This window comes from Danio rerio, chromosome 3 (assembly GCF_052040795.2).
Source record: "Danio rerio strain M-AB ecotype USA chromosome 3, GRCz13ab, whole genome shotgun sequence".
Lineage (NCBI taxonomy): Eukaryota > Metazoa > Chordata > Actinopteri > Cypriniformes > Danionidae > Danio > Danio rerio.
Window position 1 is genome coordinate 25260472 of NC_141023.1, and position 19404 is coordinate 25279875.

Here is a 19404-nt window from a genome sequence, read left to right on the forward strand (position 1 = left end):
TATTATTATAATTAGTCTATTATTATTATTATTATTATTATTATTATTATTATTATTAGCCTATTATTATTATGATTAGTCTATTATTATTAGTCTATTATTATTAGTCTATTATTATTAATAATATTATTGTTATTAGCCTATTATTATTTTAGTTTTGTTTGTTTGTTTGTTTGATTTTATTAACCTATTATTATTATTAGCCTATCATTATATCATCATTATTATTATTAAAATTAACCTATTATTATTATTATTATTAGCCTATTTATGTTGTTGTTGTTGTTGTTGTTGTTATTGTTATTATTATACTATAGTTTGTAATAAACACTCAAAATATATATATTTTTACTTGTTCAAACTACTTAATTAAAATGACCTGAAACAACACAATTCTTGAGATTTCATTGCGACAACATTTTTTTTATTTTCAATCCACATAAATTTGTTAAAAGTGTTAAGTTAACTTAATTGATTTGTGTTGGGATAACATGGAAGAATTTTGTGGAACCCTGCATGTTTTACATTGTAGTTTTATATTATTTATAAAAATAGCTATTGCTCCTTCAGAACATATTTCAGTGTTGAACATTTTATTAACCGTTTAGGTGTTTAAAGACGTCATTAATCAGGTTTACAAAAGGACGTGATATATGCCATATGGGCGGGGCCACACAGGCGCTAAGCTCATAGAAGTGAAGTAGCCTAACTCATCTGTGAAGTGTGAATGAACAAGCGCACACGGAAGGAAGGCAAATGTTTATAAAATTACTTTAAGAAATGAACACTTATTTTGTGTATTTCATTTCACAGAAATCTGCATATTAAGTGTATAGGCACAATTACTATTTTCAAATAAATAATTAAGAGAATAAGCAATGGCAATGCAACTGTATTATAATTTAACGTATAGTATTGATGACAGCAGTGGATCTAAAATACCGTTCTTATTATTGAAAAATAAATGTGTCATCATTTGTTAACGGTCTTTCATAATATAATCAATATTAGTATTATATTAAACAAAGCACTTGTAATAATGTTTCACTTATAGTATTTTATATATGTTATATAACTTTTATAAAAGAATCTTCTGCTCACTGTGGCTATATTCATTTATTTTCAAATACCAGTAAGGTCATAAAGTTTTATTTTAATTTAAAATCATTGTTTTTCTATTCCATTAATTTAAAATTAAGTAATTCATTCCTGTGATTCAAATCTGAATTTTTATCTTTTTTTTATTTTCTCCAGTCTTTGTTGTCACATAAAATCGTATATAAAATTGTTATGCAATTAATTATTAATTCTTTCATTTTCCTTCAGTTTAGTCCCATCAGGGGTCACCACAGCTGACCGAACCACCAACTTATCTAGCATATGTTTTACACAGCTGGTGCCCTTCCAGCTGCAACCCTTCATTCATACACTATGGCCAATTAAGTTTATTTAATTCACCTATAGTACATGTCTTTGGACTGTGGGGGAAACCGGAGCACCTGGAGGAAACCCCCGCTAACAAGGGGAGAACATGCAAACCTTCTTGTTGTGAGGCCAGTGTCACCCCAATTATACGATTTTATTTTATATAATTTTATATCAAATTAATGATTAAAAAACTGACCCCAAATCGGTAGTATATATATATATATATATATATATATATATATATATATATATATATATATATATATATATATATATATATATATATATATATATACTACCGGTTTGGGGTCAGTTTTTTAATCATTAATTTTATTTAAGAATTTAAATAAAATCATTCTGTTTATCAAGGAATATTACTCCAGTCATTAATGCTTTTATTGCTAATACATACATTAATAATAATAATAATATTAATGATAATAATAGAGTGATTTCTAAAGGATCATGTGACTGCACACTGGAGTAATGAAGCTGAAAAATCATCTTTAAAACACTGGAATAAATTATTAAATTAAATTACAAACTACTTTTGAACAGTTCCTTTATAGTGCAATAACGTTTCACATTTTAGCAATTTTTACTGTATTTTTTTTAGATTTATTATTGGCCTATTTGGCTTATTAGATGGGACAGTATTTAAACACGAATCAAAGTTGGAGAGAGAGGGGGGGGATAGGGTAGGGAAATGTCCTCGAACCAGGATTCAAACACGGGATGCCCTGACTTGCTACTGCACCATATGTCGCCGTGCTAACCACTAGGCTATTGCGCAGACATTTTCTACTGTAAAAATTCTACAGACCCTAAACTTTTGATCGGTAGTGCGTGCGTGCGTGCGTGCGTTCGTGTGTGTGTATGTGTGTTGTGTTTAAAAACCCTGCATTGAAAATTATTTTACCCACTATTGTTCTCAGTTCTGTTTCTGTAAGATTTAATTGGCCAGTATATGAAACCAGAAGTTGAACACATCCTTATTTAAAGAATATCAGAACAATATGTATGTGTCTCTATGTGTTAATCTAATCAATAAATAAGAATAATTTAATTCATTTGTTTATTTGTTATTTCAAGGATTTATTACTATTTTTCAGAAACCTATTAGTCAATAAAAAGTAGTAGTGGTAATAATATTCAGTATTGTCTTATACACAAGAGGATTAGTATGATACTTATTGTTTCCTTTTCATCATTTCAAAGGCAGTGTAAAACCTGGGTGGAGCTTGGGTTTTGAGCTCTGCAAAGTTGTGATGTCTGCTTTTATTTGCACAGTAAAAGAGAAAAAACACACAGCTTAGTTAGAGATTACCTATAGTAGTCTGTGTGGAGTGTGGGTTTCAGAGTGATGTGGGTTTTTCTGCTGTCCACGCTTTTGAAAGATTAAAAAAAAGAGACAGCCTAAAAATATTCGCTTGCTTCATTTAGCCACACATTTGTACAGCAGGAAACGACTGGGTCTCGTCTTCAGTCTGTCAGTGTTCAAAAAAGAGACCGACAGCATGTGTGAATGTGGCTGCAGTAAAGTTCCTGTTTTTTCCTTTCACCACAAGCAGGCGGTTCCACCGATGGTTTGAGGAAAAGAGGCTTCTGACTGTCAGGATTAGTCAAATACCCTCTGTCGTCACTTGAGGACCAGAATTATTGAAGTTTCACTGTTTCTCGTGGGAGCAGGAGTTTTATGCGTGGAAGGTAGGCAAGTGGGATGTGCTTTCACTAGCATGTTTTTCTGTTTGTTACGTTATTTTTCTGTGTAATCAAAGAATAAGTTATTAAAATATACTATTTTTAGTTGGACAAGAGCATTCTTTGTAAAAATGGATGTTCAGAATAAGCAATTAAACAACAAATGTGTTTACTAATATAACATTTTGTTAGTTTTAGTAATCCACCTGGAAAACTTGTATATGAGGATTAGAATTGGATGTTAAAATGATCAAAGCTATTTGTTTATGTCAGTTAACTTTCATAGTCTGAACTTCTCACTATTTGAGAGTTTAATTGACCAACAATTGCAAACATCGTAAAGAAATTCTTGCTGCCCTAAATTATTTAGTTGAATCAAATTAAATTTTATAATTGGCTTAACGTACGTTAGCCAAACAGACTAAAATATTAAGTTCAACTTTGTATAACTTTAAAAAAAAATTTAATTGAAACCTGCTTAACTTATTAAAATATGTTGAAGCAACATTATAAAACATTTGTCTTTACTCCTTGTCATATATACACACACATACAGTTGAAGTCAGAATTATAGCCCACGTTTATTTTTTCCACACAGTTTCTGTTTAACAGAGAGAAGATTGTTTCAACACATTTCTAAACATAATAGTTTAAATAACTAATTTCTAATAAGTGATTTATTTTATCTTTGCCAAGATGAAAGTACATAATATTAGACTAAATATTTTTCAAGACATTTCTATACAGCTCAAAGTGACATTTAAAGGCTTAACTAGGTTAATTAAGTTAACTTGGCAGGTTAGGGTAATGAGGCAAGTTATTGGATAAAGATGGTTTGCACTGTAGACTGTCAATAAAAAATTAAAGCTTAAAGGGGCTAATCATTTAGCCTCTAAAATGGCTTTTAAAAAATTAAAAACTGCTTTTATTCTAGCCGAAATAATACAAATAAGACTTTCTCCCGAAGAAAAAATATTATCAGGCATACTATGAAAATTTCCTTGCTCTGTTAAACATCATTAAGGAAATATTTTAAAAAGAAAAAAAAAAGAGGCTAATCATTCTGACTTCAACTATATATATATAGTGTGTGTGTGTGTGTGTGTGTGTGTGTGTGTGTGTGTGTGTATGTGTGTGTATATATTTATATTTAAATAATTCACCCAGTAATAAAACTGGGATTTTAGATTTCTAAACACGTTTGAGTGTCTTTCTTCTGTTGAACACAAAAGAAGATATTTTGAAGAAGGTTATAAACCAGTAGCCAATAACTTCCAATATACTATGGAGGTCAATGGCTACTGGTTTCCAATATTCTTTAAAATATCTTCTTTTATGTTCAATATCAGAAATAAACTCAGACATGTTTAGATCAAGGCAATCCTAGGCACTATGTGGCCCTACAGGGCCTTCTGTAACTTGCGGGAACCAAAGCACTGCGCGAAATCTGCACATCGGGGGGATTGGTAGTGAGCGGAGAGCAAGTAACAGATGGCAGAATTTTCATTTTTGGGCGAACTATCCCTTTAATATATGATTGTATATTACTGTAGTGTGTTATATGTTTTAACAATTAAAACTAGGAAAGAAATCAAAACTGTATTAGCCATGTCATTAAAAAACAATTTGCTAATTACTATAAAGTCTATGACGTAAATAACAAAAGAAGTTGGAAGATTTTTCTTCTCTCCTTTAGAAGCTGTGTATTTATTTTGCTAGTTTTCAAGACTACTGTATATGATTAGCTGTATTTTATGATTAGAATTTCATATTGTTTTGCCCTTGCTGTTCTAGCTAAAATAAAACTAAAAATGTTGTAGGAAATACTGTGAAAATACATTTTTGCTCTGTTAAACGTCATGTGGAAAATATTTGAAAAAGAAAAAAAATACACGAGTGCTAATAAGTTTGACTTCAACTATACACACACACACACACACACACACACACACACACACACACACACACACACACACATATATATATATATATATATATATATATATATATATATATATATATATATATATATATATATACAACAGTTCTGTCTGTTTCTCAAATCTGATTGGCTGATAATCGTGCGATATTCTGCAATATCAGAACTCCTACAGCCTCTTTACCCTTTGTGTATTACTTCACCCACAAACAGCCAGCAAAAAGCAGACACTACAGATCTAAAGTTTAAAAGATGCACGCTCAACTGTTTAACTGTCAGCTTATGATTTGAATTCAATGTGGAAGAAAGTAGTTCCACATACAAAAGGGTTTTTGAAACTCTCTGCCTGCGGCCTCGTGCCATCGCACGCCTCCCATCAGTGCCAATATACAGCCATATCGCACTGCTACTCGTGTGATATTGCTCATATACAGGGCTTGACATTAACACCCGCCATATGCAGGTAGATTTCAACTCTGGCGGGTAAGACAGCCGCTCCCACTAGCCACATTGGCTGGTTGGAAATTTTTAAATGGAAGTTTTCTTAAAAGCAGGGTTCGACAATAAGGATGGCCTAATATGCATGCAAATGTGATCTAAGAATCGAGAAGCAGCACGACTGACAAAACCTGTGTTCTCACGAGCAAAAGAACGTAGGTGAATACCGAATGAGAGGATGATCTCTGGTCATCAGGTGATGATGATCAGAGTATGACAGGTGATGCGATGCGTGCGACTGTTTAAAACTGTGCACGCTCCCGTTTACTTGCGCAAAGCAAGCGTGTGTAGAGGAAATGCAACTGGTGCGATCGGTTCTCTTTGAAATAGACTCGACAAAAAGCAATGATCATGCACCCACAGCCCTGCTGCTTTCAAGAGCTAAAGATTGAAGAAAAAATATACATCCTTTTGTAAGCAGCAGCGGTCGCTACTTTCACTTTAATTATTCTTTAAACAGATTATTAACTGGCGCGTGTGCGCGTGATCATCCTTTCATCATCACATATGGTATGTTTTTACCTGCTTTCTTTTGCTTACAGTTATGTTTGTTAATATAGTTTATTTATCATCCTTTACAATAACATTGCTTTAATATGAGATTAACTTCCCATTTATGTGTAGTTAACTGGTGATCTGGGACCTTTAGCCAGGACAGATTACTGTGCATATTTTAGACAATAGATCATTTTAAACGTTTTTTTTTTTTTTTTTTAAGTTGTTTAAGTTTTGTTTAATAAAAAGAGCATGTATACAGCTATATTTTGCCTGTTTTGATCAATTTAAAATGTGTGGATAAGAAATAATTATTTCTTTTTAATGTGGTCAGAGAGAAATTAGGTAAATCCTTTATTTTGAGTACTTAAAAAGTATTGTGAAGTAAAAACTTATTGCAATGCCACAACCCATTTGCTCATGCACATTAAGCAAGCTCATACGCAACACACACAAAAAGTGAAATGAATGAGGAGGCATGTGGACAACACAACATCTAAATCAAGTCATTTTAGCATGTCAAAGTCAAATCTATTCATATAAAATATATTTTCCAAACAACAAAAGTGTGGCTAGTGAAAATGGCGAGTGGCTAGTAACGTTGGAAATCTACTAGCCAATTTTTTGTTAATTGAATAACAAAAGAAAATGGAAGATTTTTCTTCTCTCTTTTAGAAGCTGCATATTTATTTTTCTACTTTTCGAGAGAAGTTGTATTTTACGATTTGCATTTCGCATTGCTTTGTCTCTACAATCTGTTACAATAATAACAAATTCCGCAGTGTTTTTTTTTTTTTTACATGCAACACAATAAAGATTGTGAAGGTGTGTGTATTAATTGGATAAATAAGAATATACAACTCAGTGCAGCACATGATTTATGAGAAATAACAACATTTCTCTCGTGCAACATAAAACCCCAGAGGTTTTCACCCTTTTGAGAACTGCTTCCTGTGCCGAGAACTGTGGGGTCTTTTTTGCATCCGTGTTGTGCTTTCTAAATCGATTTTGATCTTAACTGCAGGAAATCTCAGTGTAGGTGATAGCAGAAAAAGGTACATCATGCTAAAGAAGTAATATGACCAAGTTTGTTCTAACTTCACATATATTACTGCTTATTTATTTTGTCTTTTTTGCATACATTGCAAAAGATGCATTTTCACAGTAGACCTTAAATATGTGTACACACTTACACAAGTGCATGTTCTCTTTTGTGTGCCTGCAGACATGAAGGAGCTTTCTAACTGACTCATCAATGTCATGTGGATTTTATCTGAGCTGTGAACCCCACCATGGAAGAAACATGTACTAACAACACTCTTTCTTTACTCTTGTTGCGTCACACTTTAAGTTGCTGATGTTATGATCAGTTTAATTGGGTCAGAGTATGGAATATTTCTATCAGAGGCTTTGATTTGGATGTTAAGATTGTAAGATATAATTGGTAATAATATCATAATATTATTAATATATGGTCTTACTATTTTTATATTATTTTATATGTATATTATATTTTTATTAATAATTAAAGGATAAATAAATTGTGTCAAAAGGGGAAGTTGCAATGTTTAATAATCTTGAAAAAGTGCATCTATAAAGATTCTTGACATTATGTAAAGCTAGCACATAACATTCAACATTGATTGAACAGCCAGTTTGATTGAACAGGCATTTGTCATTTGAAAGGATAGAAAGCCTGGAGTAATGATCCTGAAAAGTCAGTTTGGAATCACAAGAATAAGTTTGATTTTTAAATATATTTCATCGTGAAGCTGTCATTTAAATTTCAATATTATTTCAAATGATTACAAATTTTAGTGTATTTTTTATTAAATAAACGCAGCCTTGGTGAGCATAGGATGATTTTTGAACAGTAGCGTGTTTCCTGTATTTTTTTGTTCTTCCTATAAGTCTAAATCTGCTATTGAATACACTTGTTCATGAACTGAATGTGTTTTGTGAACTGTTTTGCAGTCGGTGGTGTATCACCAGTTGTGGTTTCTAGTCTCTACCACAATATCTACTCCATCCTCAGAGAACTGGACTGTAAACCCCAAGCGGGATCCGCCTCCAATAAAGGTGCTTGCTTTCTTCAAACTAAATTACAATGGATTACAAATGTACACTTATATATTCAAATGTATATGTAGACTGTAGATATCATATTTTTTTCATTATGTACTATGATATGATTAACCAGTTAAACACCCAAAAATGAAGATTTTTATTTCTCCAAAACCATCCACTATTGTTTTTGCCTTTGCAGCAATGTTATTTTATCTTTGTCATAATGGCAGTAAATTATATTTGACTAGATATTTTTCAAGACACTTCTATACAGCTTAAAGTGACATTTAAAGGCTTAACTAGGATGATTAGGTTAACTTGGCAGGTTAGGGTAGTTAGGCAAGTTATTGTATATTGTAACGATGGTTTGTTCTGTAGACTATTGAAAAAAATATATAGTTTTAAGAGGCTAATAATTTTGACCTTAAAATGTTTTTTTTTAATTAAAAACTGCTTTTATTCTGGCCTAAATAAAACAAATAAGACTTTCTCCAGAAGAAAAAATGTTATCAGACATACTGTGACAATTTCCTTGCTCTGTTTAACCACCTTTTGGGAAATATTTAAAAAAGAAAAAAATATCAAAGGAAGGCTAATAATTCTAACTTAAACTGTATGTACAGTTTAACAGCTACTTTTTTAACAAACAGAGAGCAGAAGATAGATGTAGAATAGAATAGCAAGTGCTATAGTTGAAGGATCGAGTGTTAACTTGTTTCGATATAAACCTGAGCTTGTGAACTTGTATGTAAAGCTAAAAAAAAAATATTTAATAGGCTTCTGATTTAACAAAGTAAACACAACTACATGATGAATATACTGAAAATGCTTATCTGTCCTTTTTAAGTATGTTTTTGATATTTAAAAACTTGATTTCAAGTCAAGCATTACTGTAATTTTAAGTTTTTCTAAGAAATACATAAGAAGTACACTTTCTTATTTTTACTCCATTCCACTTTCCTTTTTACACCCCATTTTAAAAAATGAATATTTGTACCCATTTCTCAGTGAATATAGGCAATGTATTTTGGTGCATTTAAACAAAACAGATTTATTAAACAAATATATTTATTAAAATAATATTTTAGTCACCAAACATATTTAGAAATTGAAAGATAATACCATTAAATTCAAGCAAAATGTTGCAAATAAGTAAATAAATTACAACCTACCTAATTTTAACTAAATTTGTAAATTTTTTCTTCTCTTGATTTTTCCTCTTTTTTTAAATTTGTATTTACTATTTTTCTATAACATAAAAATTTGGGTGTACTAGTTTTTGGACCATTATCGTAAGTTATTTTGTTAAATAAGCTCCAGATTTGGCTTCAGCACTGACTAATCTAATGTATATGCACAGATATAATATTGCATAGCTTCCTATTTAAAATTTGAATTTAAAAGAGAGATTTGTGAGGGGTGCACTTATATATGCTGAGCACTGTATATTATCATAAGATTATTCATAATGATTAAATTTACATTTAGTCATTTAGCAGAAGCTTTTATCCAAAGCAATTTACAAATGAGGACAAGGAAGCAATTTACACAACTATAAGAGCAACAATGAATAAGTGCTTTAGGCAAGTTTCAGGTATGTAAACATTTGTAAAATATTAGTTTTTTTTTTTTTTGTAGTTAGTGGTGGAGCCAGAGAGGGAATTGCAGAATAGTAAGGAAAGTGGAGACTAAATAGTTGAGTTTTTAGTCGTAGAGTGACTTTGCCGTTCTGATGCAGTTAAGAAGTTAATTCCGCCAACTGGGTAGATTGAACGCGAGAGTTCGGGAAAGTGATTTCTTCCCTCTATGGGATGGAACCACGAGGCAACGTTCATTCAAAGAAAAAGTTTCTGGAGGGCACAAAAATCTGCAGAAGTTAAAGCAGAAAAAAAGGAGCACAGCCAGAAATCACTTTGTAAGCAAACATCAGAGCTTTGAATTTGATGCGAGCAGCAACTGGCAGCCAGTGCAAACGGATGAGTAGCGGAGTGACATGTGCTCTTTTAGGTTCATTAAAGACCACTCTTGCTGCTGCATTTTAATTAAATGATTCAAATTAAATTTACTACAGTTTGCCGTAGTCAGTTTACTGGTATTCATGTCAAATTTTCATACCCAATAAAGCGTGTTCTGAACTATTTTGCACTTAGCATGCTTTAGAAGATGAAATGCAGAATATAGTAGAAAAGACAGTCATTTTTCCACTTGTCTTCATTTGTTTAAAATGTCAGAAATCATTAACATATCAATTACTAAGCCACATTATTTTTCATTTGCACTAGATTACCAAATGAAATACACATCTTCAGTCAAACGATGTGCGGAATTAATTGCAATCTGATTTTATTTGTGTTAATTGCGCTCTTTTCATTATGCATATATTTCAAAGCAGTCTCATCTGTTTTCCTATAGGCATGTTGAGATGGACTCTTCATAACCGGGTGGACAGAAATCCATCTATCAGTGTCCCTTTGGTCAGGGTTCTGATAAAAGAGCTTGAAAAGGTTTGATCCTCTAATATTTTTTATCCTGCTGTTCCAAACATGCAAAGATTTCACAATCAGAGTCACGGTCATGCTGTTTTTGCTGTGAATGATGAGCTGTTGAATCTTTCTCTCCTTTTCTCTGATTTTTACTCCAGGCGGAGAGAATCGATTCCAAGATTCGCATCATTCCTTTACTTCACACACTTGTCTACACAGTCCTGCAGGTCTGACTTCCAGCTTTGTTTGTTTCCGTCTGTGAATGTTTTATTTGCTTTGCTATTGTTGCGCAATCACTGATGTAGAAAACATCTGTAATGCAGATTCCCATCACAGTTGTTATTTTAACACTTCCTTGTATCTGAACTGGAAATCAACGTTGGTTTGTTTTTCAGCCATGTGCAATGCATGTTTCTCATCGGGTTCTCTGCTTTATTTCAGTCTGTATTTATTCCTGAAGACCTCTATCGAAGGATATATTTATGCCTGAAACGTTTAGTTCTGTTACCTGCACCATACTGTGCAATCGCACTTGACTATGCAAGACAGATGAAAATGGAGCAAAGTGCACCAGGTAACACAGCAAAGAAAATAAAAGCATTTGTGGTCTTTGTTTTGTGTGTCGTGTGATGAAAGAGTAGTGGTGAATAAACCTTTAGTTGTTTCGGGCACACTTTACAATAAGGTTTCATTAGTTAATGTACTGTATTTACTAAGAATAACTTATAATGAATAATAATACACATACAGTACAGCGGTTATTAATTCTAGTTTGATTTACTATTGCATTGTTAAATGCTAATTCATGCTTGTTAACATTAGTTAATGCACTGTGAGTTTACATGAACTAACAATGAACAACTTTATTTCCATTAACTAACATTAACAAACAGTGTAATAAATGCATTGTTCACTGTTTGTTCATGTTAGTAAATACATAACAAAATATTAACCAATTAATTTGGTATACCTAAAAATAGATGTCAACACATTTAAGATAATAATTAATTGATTATATATTACAAGTGCAGCAACAATAAACTAATTATTTGTCATTTAAAATCTTTTAAATCTTATGCTTTGCCACTATCTTTCAAAACACTTGGTTTTATAATTTTTTTCTAAATTAGTTTTTTTTCATTTAAAATTATTAAAATGTTGTGGATTTATTGTTTTATATGTTCACAAGTACATGTTGTTTTCTTTTCGCTCATTAAATGTCCCGTGAAGTGCTTTGAAATGTGCATTTTTATTCAATGCTTGACGTAGTCTTAACTGAAAAATGAAGAGAGGGTGAGACATAGAATAGACCCTTCCCTTTTCTTCCCCAAACAGCAAGCTTTACATGTTTATATTGGTTTTATATCTTATAAATTTTGTTAGTGTTTTGAAGCACACCAACTTATAGATGTCCTTAAAACCAACAGACTGAAACTAACACCTTCATTTTTAATTTCATGGGACCTTTAAAAGCATTAAACAAACATTAAAGACACATTTATATTTAATAACAGTTTTCTATAAAACGAACTTGATGCAGAGAGATCTTTGGATTTTTTTCTGATGACATTTATTAGTAATGTACACTTATGAGTGGTAGAAAGAGTTCTGGAAAATCTTACTCAAGTAAAATGTAGTACAGGTAAAGTAAAAGAATCTGTTGAGAATATTACTCAAAGTATGAGTAAAAAGTATATTTTATATTAAAAGTAGCACTTTTAAAAGTACTCAAGAGTAGTGAGCAGTGACTATTATACTGTAAAAGTCTAATACCTTTACACACTGAAAAAAAATATTCAAAGATGATTCCTTGGATTTACTCAATTACTTTGTTACGAGATGGTAAACAATTTATTTGGGCTGAATTTAAACAAACAAATTAAGTTGAACATTACTACACTTAATTTGTTTGTTTAAATTCAACACAAACAAATTGTTTGCAACAGTTCTGCATGCAACACTTTTTTCAGTGCATGCAATTTGTGCGTGCATGTGTGTGTGTAAACGTAACATTCTGTAGTGAATTTAGTGATTGTTTAAGGTCATCAAACATCATACCCAAGTCATCCAGTTCAAACAGTCTCTGGGTCATTGCGTGTGATAATTTTGGCCATCTTCTTGGACACTTTTAATCCATCCAAATGGTTTGCCGCATTTGTAGAGCGCCCATGTCTTGAGTTTTCAGTACGATGCAATTTAGATTCTATGTGCCATTTGATTGGACGGGTATTACAGGACTTTGTTCTACTTTAGCCAATCCACATAGACAAAAAAAAAAAAAAAAAAAAAAGTAGTGACTGCAGATTAAAGGAAAATAAAAGTACTGATATAGCACTAGAAATGTACTCTAGGGAAAGTAAAAGTACACGTTTATAAATGTAACGAAGTGGCTGACACAGAGGGATCCATTTGCAATATGTTTATTAAACACAGTTTAATAACAATAAGCACACAGATGTAGTGCGTGTGCAAACTCACATCAAACACAGTAGTATAAGGTTGAAGGGCTGGCGGCAGGTAAACACAGTACAAGTATGCAGGCATGGGTCAGAGGCAGGCAGCGAATATCAAAGTCGGTATGCAGGCTAGAGTACAAGGCAGGCGGCGTAGATCAGAGTCGGTATACAGGCTGAGGTACAAAGGAGGCAGCAGGCAGGACAAGGTCGATAATCTAAGCAAGGTAAGCAATGGGACCACAGGCAAGGACGAGAACCACTCAGTAGTGTTAGCCGGGGCAGAACAAGACTTCGCAATGAGATTGAGTGTGTGTGCTGCTTATAAGCGTGTGCCAGGTGATTGGGAGATGTGCTGCAGGTGTGAGTGCTAATCAGTCAATGGATGATGTAATGTCAATAGTCCGGTGATGATGACCTCTGCTGGCCAGCGAGGGGAATGACTGGGACCGAGTCAGTGACAATAAAATACTTTTTTAATTGCAGTAAATTGAGTATTTGTAATTTGTTACTTTACACCACAACTTATTATACCTGATTATATCTACGCAAAAAGGTCTTACCATTGGTGCATTTATAATTCGTGTGAGAAAGTATACTTTTTGAACATTTATTACATTCGAAAGAAACAGCATGCCCTTTTTGAAACTAGTTTCTTTATATGCACATTTCATTCCGTGGAAGTCCCATCATGTCACATTTTTCAGGTGATGCTTTCCATTTCTTCTTTCCAGGATTACTGTATCAGCGGAGAGTCATTGCTGAACACAACCTATGTAATGATCTTTATCCCCTCCATGAGAAGTAAGTACAATAGTCCTGTCACATTTCACACAATTCAGCTTAATGATTTTAAATGACAGTGTGTTATTTATTTTGATGCTTCATTGTGGTCCCTAAAATAAGTCTTTTAACATCTAATTAAATGATCATTGTCCTACATATGCTGTCTTATGTGCTGCATAAACTATTGTCACACTGAAAGACCTTTTTAAGAAGTATGTATCTTAAGCAGCATGACTTTTTCAGCATTGATAATATTCAGAATTGTTTCTTGAGCACTAAATCAGCCTAGAACAATTTCGAAAAGATCATGTGACACTGAAGACTCGAGTAATATTGCTAAAAATCAACAAAAATATGTTTAAAGTATATTGAAATTGCTATAAATCTAAAACCAATTTTTCCTTCCAGTGTTCATGCTCTAATAATAAATGTATGGTCTGATTCAGATCCTATTTCAGTTCCTCCTATTTCATATTATTATTTAGAGATGTTTGTGGTAGATTCTTATTAGTGACTGGAAATAGCTACAGTACATATTTAAATGCTACCCGCATTACCTGCCCACATCGGTCCGTAAGTAAAACCATAGTGACTCATTTATGATTTTATCATATGTTTCTCAGCATTCTCACATATATTGCATCCTTTGTGGTATGCACACCTATTATTTTCAGCCATATGTTGGGATTTTAAACAAGCAGTAACTGGCTATTTGTGATTAGTTGCTTTTATTGTCTTTGTATTGATCTTGTGCAACCCTCTCGCTGTGTTTCTTTCATCAGGGTGTTTGTGTTCGTAGATCCTGCTGTGTTTCCTCTGTCTCTGGTAAACGCGCTCAAAGCTGAGGTGGAATGCGGGAATCCTGCTGGGGACCCACTGATGTACAAACGCAGAATTTTACTGCACACGATGCTGGCTGGGTTAGGAAAACAGTGCCAGGTAGACAGGCTCACACAGGCTCTAGAGGTTTGTGCTTGCTTTAAATCATTCGTAAACTGCATTCTTGATCTACCCAAATTGAGAATATATATTATGCAAGGTTCAAAGACAGGACGTCACCATGAAATTATAGTACAAAAGGGATTGTATACACATAGAAAGCATTTTAAATGTGTTAAAACCATTTGTCTGAAAATAAAAGGTCAAAATAAACTCACCGGCCACATTATTGGGTATGCCTGTCCAACTGTTGTTTAACGCAAATTTCTTATCAGCTAATCACACGACAGCAATTCAGTGCATTTAGGCATGGAGACATGGTCAAGACTATCTGCTGCAGTTCAAACCGAGCATCAGAATGGGGAAGAAAGTTGATTGAAGGGACTTTAAACATGGCATGGTTGTTGATGCCAGACAGGCTGGAATTAGTGTTTCAGAAACTACTGATCTACTGGGATTTTTACCACAACCATCACTAGGGTTAACAGAGAATGGTCCGAAAAAGAGAAAATATCCAGTGGGAGGCAGTTCTGTGGGCACAAATGCCTTGATGATGCCAGAGGTCAGAGGAGAATGGCCAGACTGATTCAAGCTGATAGAAAGCCAACAGTTACTCAAATAACCACTCGTTACGACCGAGGTGTGCAGAAGAGCATCTCTGAAGGCACAACATGTCCAACCTTGAGTCGGATGGGCTACAGCAGCAGAAGACCACACTGGGTCCCACTCCTGTCAGCTAAGAACAGGACACTGAGGCTACATTTTGTACAGGCTCTCCAAAATTGGACAATAGATTAGAAAAACGTTGCCAGGTCTGATGAGTCTCGATATCTGCTGCAACGATCAGATGGTAGGGTCGGAATCAATAACATAATAGCATGGATCCATCCTTCCTTGTATCAATGGTTCTAGCTGGTGATGGCGTAATGGTGTGGGGGATATTTTCTTAGCACACTTTGGGCCCATTAGTACCAATTGAGCATTGTGTCAATGTCACTACCTACCAGAGTATTGTTGCTTACCATGTCCATCCCTTTATGACCACAGTGTACCCATCTTCTTCAGCTGACAAATCTGCAGCAACTGTGTGATACTATCATGTCAATATGGACCAAAATCCCTAATCAGTATTTCCACTACCTTTGTTGAATCTATTCAAGGCAGTTCTGAAGGCAAAAGGGGGTTCAACCCTGTACTAGTAAGGTGTACCTAATAAAGTGGCCAATGAGTGTATGTATGCATATCCTATTATATGTCTGTAAAAATGAAACCATATACATATTTTGACATATAATATGTATAATACTCATACCTGGTATTTTGAAGGATAACAGAAAACATTTAAATTATTTTGGTGCTTCACTGTGTTCCTAAATATAGGCTTTTAATATATAATCAGTTGATTCTGTCCTAAACATGTTATTTCTTGCTATATACAATAAATTATTGCTACACTGACTGATATTTTTGTCAAATTCTCCAATTTTTAAATACAAATGTTTATAGTTTGAATATAGTGAATATAGTTTTAGACAATATCATTTGTTTTAAGGCAATACAGATGTTGTATGAAATCAATAATTAGTGAAACTAATGACAGCAAATGAAAGTATCTGTTATTCTGACCAATTGTTATTTCATGATTAAAAAAATATTTTTTTATTTGACAGTTGAAGAAAATGTCATCAAATTCTTAAAATAACCCACATATTAACATTTACTCAAAGTCATACCTAATGAATAAAGAATAACTGAAAACTTTCAAATGGTCGTTACATTTTCCCATAGCTGCACAGGGCAGTGTTTCTCATCCACGTTCCTGAAAGACCACCAGCTCTGCACATTTTCCATGTCTCCCTAACCAAGAAGGGAACCATTAGAAGACTGAAACACCTGTAATGGGTGTGACAGACAAAGGAGGTATACAAAACATGCAGTGTTGGTGATCCTCCAGGAACATGGTTGAGAAACACTGCTGTAGGGCCCACATGAAGTCCTGATGCTCTTAGTCTAAGACGTCCAAAAAGTCTTACCGAACAGTGATTTTTTTTTTTTCCAGCATTCAGGTGAAGACATAGAGCTGTACTTCCAGGATCTAGTCACCATCTTAGAGCAGAGAGCAGAAGATGGAGCTTCAGATGATAACCAGTACAACATAAGGTTACAAGAGATCTACCAAGACATCCTGAGTCCAGCCAAAGGTAGAAATGTCCTCATCACAATTCAATAAGACAATATTTAATCTAGGCAGATTCAGATGTGCTGTCTTTTAACACTACTGGTCTGTTTAGATCCATCATGTCAAGCATCTCAAGTGGAAACTCAGCTGCCCGGTCCTGAGGTCAGCTTCCACGTGTGGACCAAAGAGGATGAGATATGTGAGTTCAGCCACTGTTCCTTCAACAATTGCTTAAAGTGTCTCTATTATACTTTTTAGAGCATCCAAAGAGTTGGTTTACATTCATACAAGGTCAAAAAAACATATTCATTTTCTAATAATATGCACTGCAGCATTAGCTCATTCCTCACAGTGTCTGAAATAGTTTGTTCAAGCTTCTGTTCTCTCTAAACCCTGCCTTACTTAGACTCTGCTGTGCTCTGATTGGCCGGATGGCTCAATCTGTTTTGATCGGTCTCCCACTTACAGCTAGTAAGAAACCAATCATTCATTACTTAATCTGTATTTTAGCACTTCCCCAGCATGTGTAAACATGACTCGTTTACAACATAGATTCCATAAACCTAAGATCGTTTACATGTTCTTAACCTAGTTATGCTTTACACTTTTACATGTAAGTTATAAACGTTATTTGTTTGAAAACACTTAGCAAGACAAGGCAAGTTTATTTATATAGTACATTTCATGCACAGCGGCATTTCAAAGTGCTTTACATAAACAATAATAAAAAAGACAAATATAAGAAAATAAAAACTAAATAAAAATAATACAAATAAAAAAAAAGATTAAAATAGACACAAACAGATTAAAATGTGTTCAACGGGTTATAAAAGAATGAAAAAGAAAAAGACATAATAGTGCGATCTGTCAGACATAGCACAATGCTCATTCAGTAAAGGCACAGCTAAACAGATGTGTTTAAGTCTTGATTTGAACGGGCCTAATGTTGGAGCACATCTGATCATTTCTGGAAGGTGATTCCAGCAGCGGGGGGCATAGTAGCTGAAGGCGGATTCACCCTGCTTTGACTGAACTCTTGGAATTTCTAGTTTATATGATCCTAAAGATCTGTGTGATCTGTTAGGTATGCATTCAGTGAGCATATCTGTAATGTATTAAGGTCCTAGGCCATTTAGTGATTTATAGACAAGTTGAGCCAGTGTAAAGACCTGAGGACAGGTGTGATGTGCTCTGATTTTCTGGTTCTGGTCAGAATCCTGGCAGCAGTGTTCTGGATGAGCTGTCTGACTGTCTCTTTCGGATGGCAGTTGAGGAGTCCATTACAGTAATCCACTCTGCTGCTGATAAAAGCATGAACAAGTTTCTCTAAGTCCTCACTGGAAACAAAGCATCTAATTCTTACAATGTTTTTGAGATGATAGTATGCTGATTTAGTTACTGCTTTGACATAACTATTGAAACGCAGACCTGACTGCTGAATAATTCCAAGATTCTTGAACTTATTCTTGACTGATAAATTGTGATTTATGACAAGCCCTGTGCACATATTTCTGAGGCTCAATACGAGTCAGCAAAGCAAATGTTTTGCAGAAAAGGAGGAGAAAATAAACATCAAACTTAAATGCTATCTTGAGTCAAATATATTTTAAAAATTTGTTCTTAACTCATGCAGCAGAAGTTGAGGAGCTACATTCAAAATAATAATAATAATTCCTTACATTTATATAGCGCTTTTCTGGGCACTCAAAGCGCTTTACACACAATGGGGGGAATCACCTCATCCACCACCAGTGTGCAGCATCCACCTGGATGACGCGACGGCAGCCATTTTGCACCAGACCGCACACCACACACCAGCTGATTGGGGGAGAGGAGACAGCGATGAAGCCAATTGGAATATGGGGGTGGTTAGGAGGCCATGATGGACAAAGGCCAGTGGGCAGATTTGGCCTGGATGCCGGGGTCTTTTTGAAGGACATCCTGGGATTTTTAACGACCACAGAGAGTCGGGACCTCGGTTTAACGTCTCATCCGAAAGACGGCGCTCACTGAGCAGTATAGCGTCCCCGTCACTATACTGGGGCATTAGGACCCACACAGACCGCAGGTTGGGCGCCCCCTGCTGGCCTCACTAACACTACTTCCGGCAGCAACCTAGCTTTCCCATGTGGTCTCCCATCCAGGTACTGACCGGGCGCAGCCCTGCTTAGCTTCAGTGGGCGACCATGTGAGAGTTGCAGAGAGCTAGCTGCCGGTCAAAAAACTTGAGAGGATAATATATGACATTGACAAAAGTAGATGTTTGTCCTTTTTTAATATCTTGTTTCAATTAAAGTAAAAATAAATTAGTGTTTTGTTATGATAATATATAAGCCAAAATCTTTCGGATGAGACGTTAAACTGAGGTCCTGACTCTCTTTGGTCACTAAAAATCCCAGGATGTCCATCAAAGAAGAGTAGGGGTTTACCCCTGGC

The 19404-nt window shown here is 34.3% G+C and overlaps 1 protein-coding gene across 12 annotated transcripts in view; it reads left to right on the top strand.

The window, feature by feature from the left end:
* Window positions 1-19404, top strand: part of pik3r6b (phosphoinositide-3-kinase regulatory subunit 6b) — a 146697-nt gene that overhangs the window by 117459 nt on the left and 9834 nt on the right. For 3 of the 12 annotated variants that reach the window (XM_087244480.1, XM_087244483.1, XM_087244484.1), the window contains 10 exons: window positions 2997-3135; window positions 7287-7366; window positions 8036-8140; window positions 10541-10632; window positions 10770-10838; window positions 11053-11185; window positions 13799-13868; window positions 14633-14816; window positions 16849-16990; window positions 17081-17167. In XM_087244480.1, the coding sequence (XP_087100606.1) occupies window positions 7354-7366; window positions 8036-8140; window positions 10541-10632; window positions 10770-10838; window positions 11053-11185; window positions 13799-13868; window positions 14633-14816; window positions 16849-16990; window positions 17081-17167 (895 nt within the window). In that variant the 5' untranslated portion in view covers window positions 2997-3135; window positions 7287-7353. Of the gene's footprint in view, window positions 1-2664; window positions 3136-5342; window positions 5552-5619; window positions 6077-7085; window positions 7117-7286; window positions 7367-8035; window positions 8141-10540; window positions 10633-10769; window positions 10839-11052; window positions 11186-13798; window positions 13869-14632; window positions 14817-16848; window positions 16991-17080; window positions 17168-19404 lie in introns of those variants that run through there. The other 9 variants (XM_087244481.1, XM_087244482.1, XM_087244488.1 and 6 more) reach the window with 8 other exon arrangements.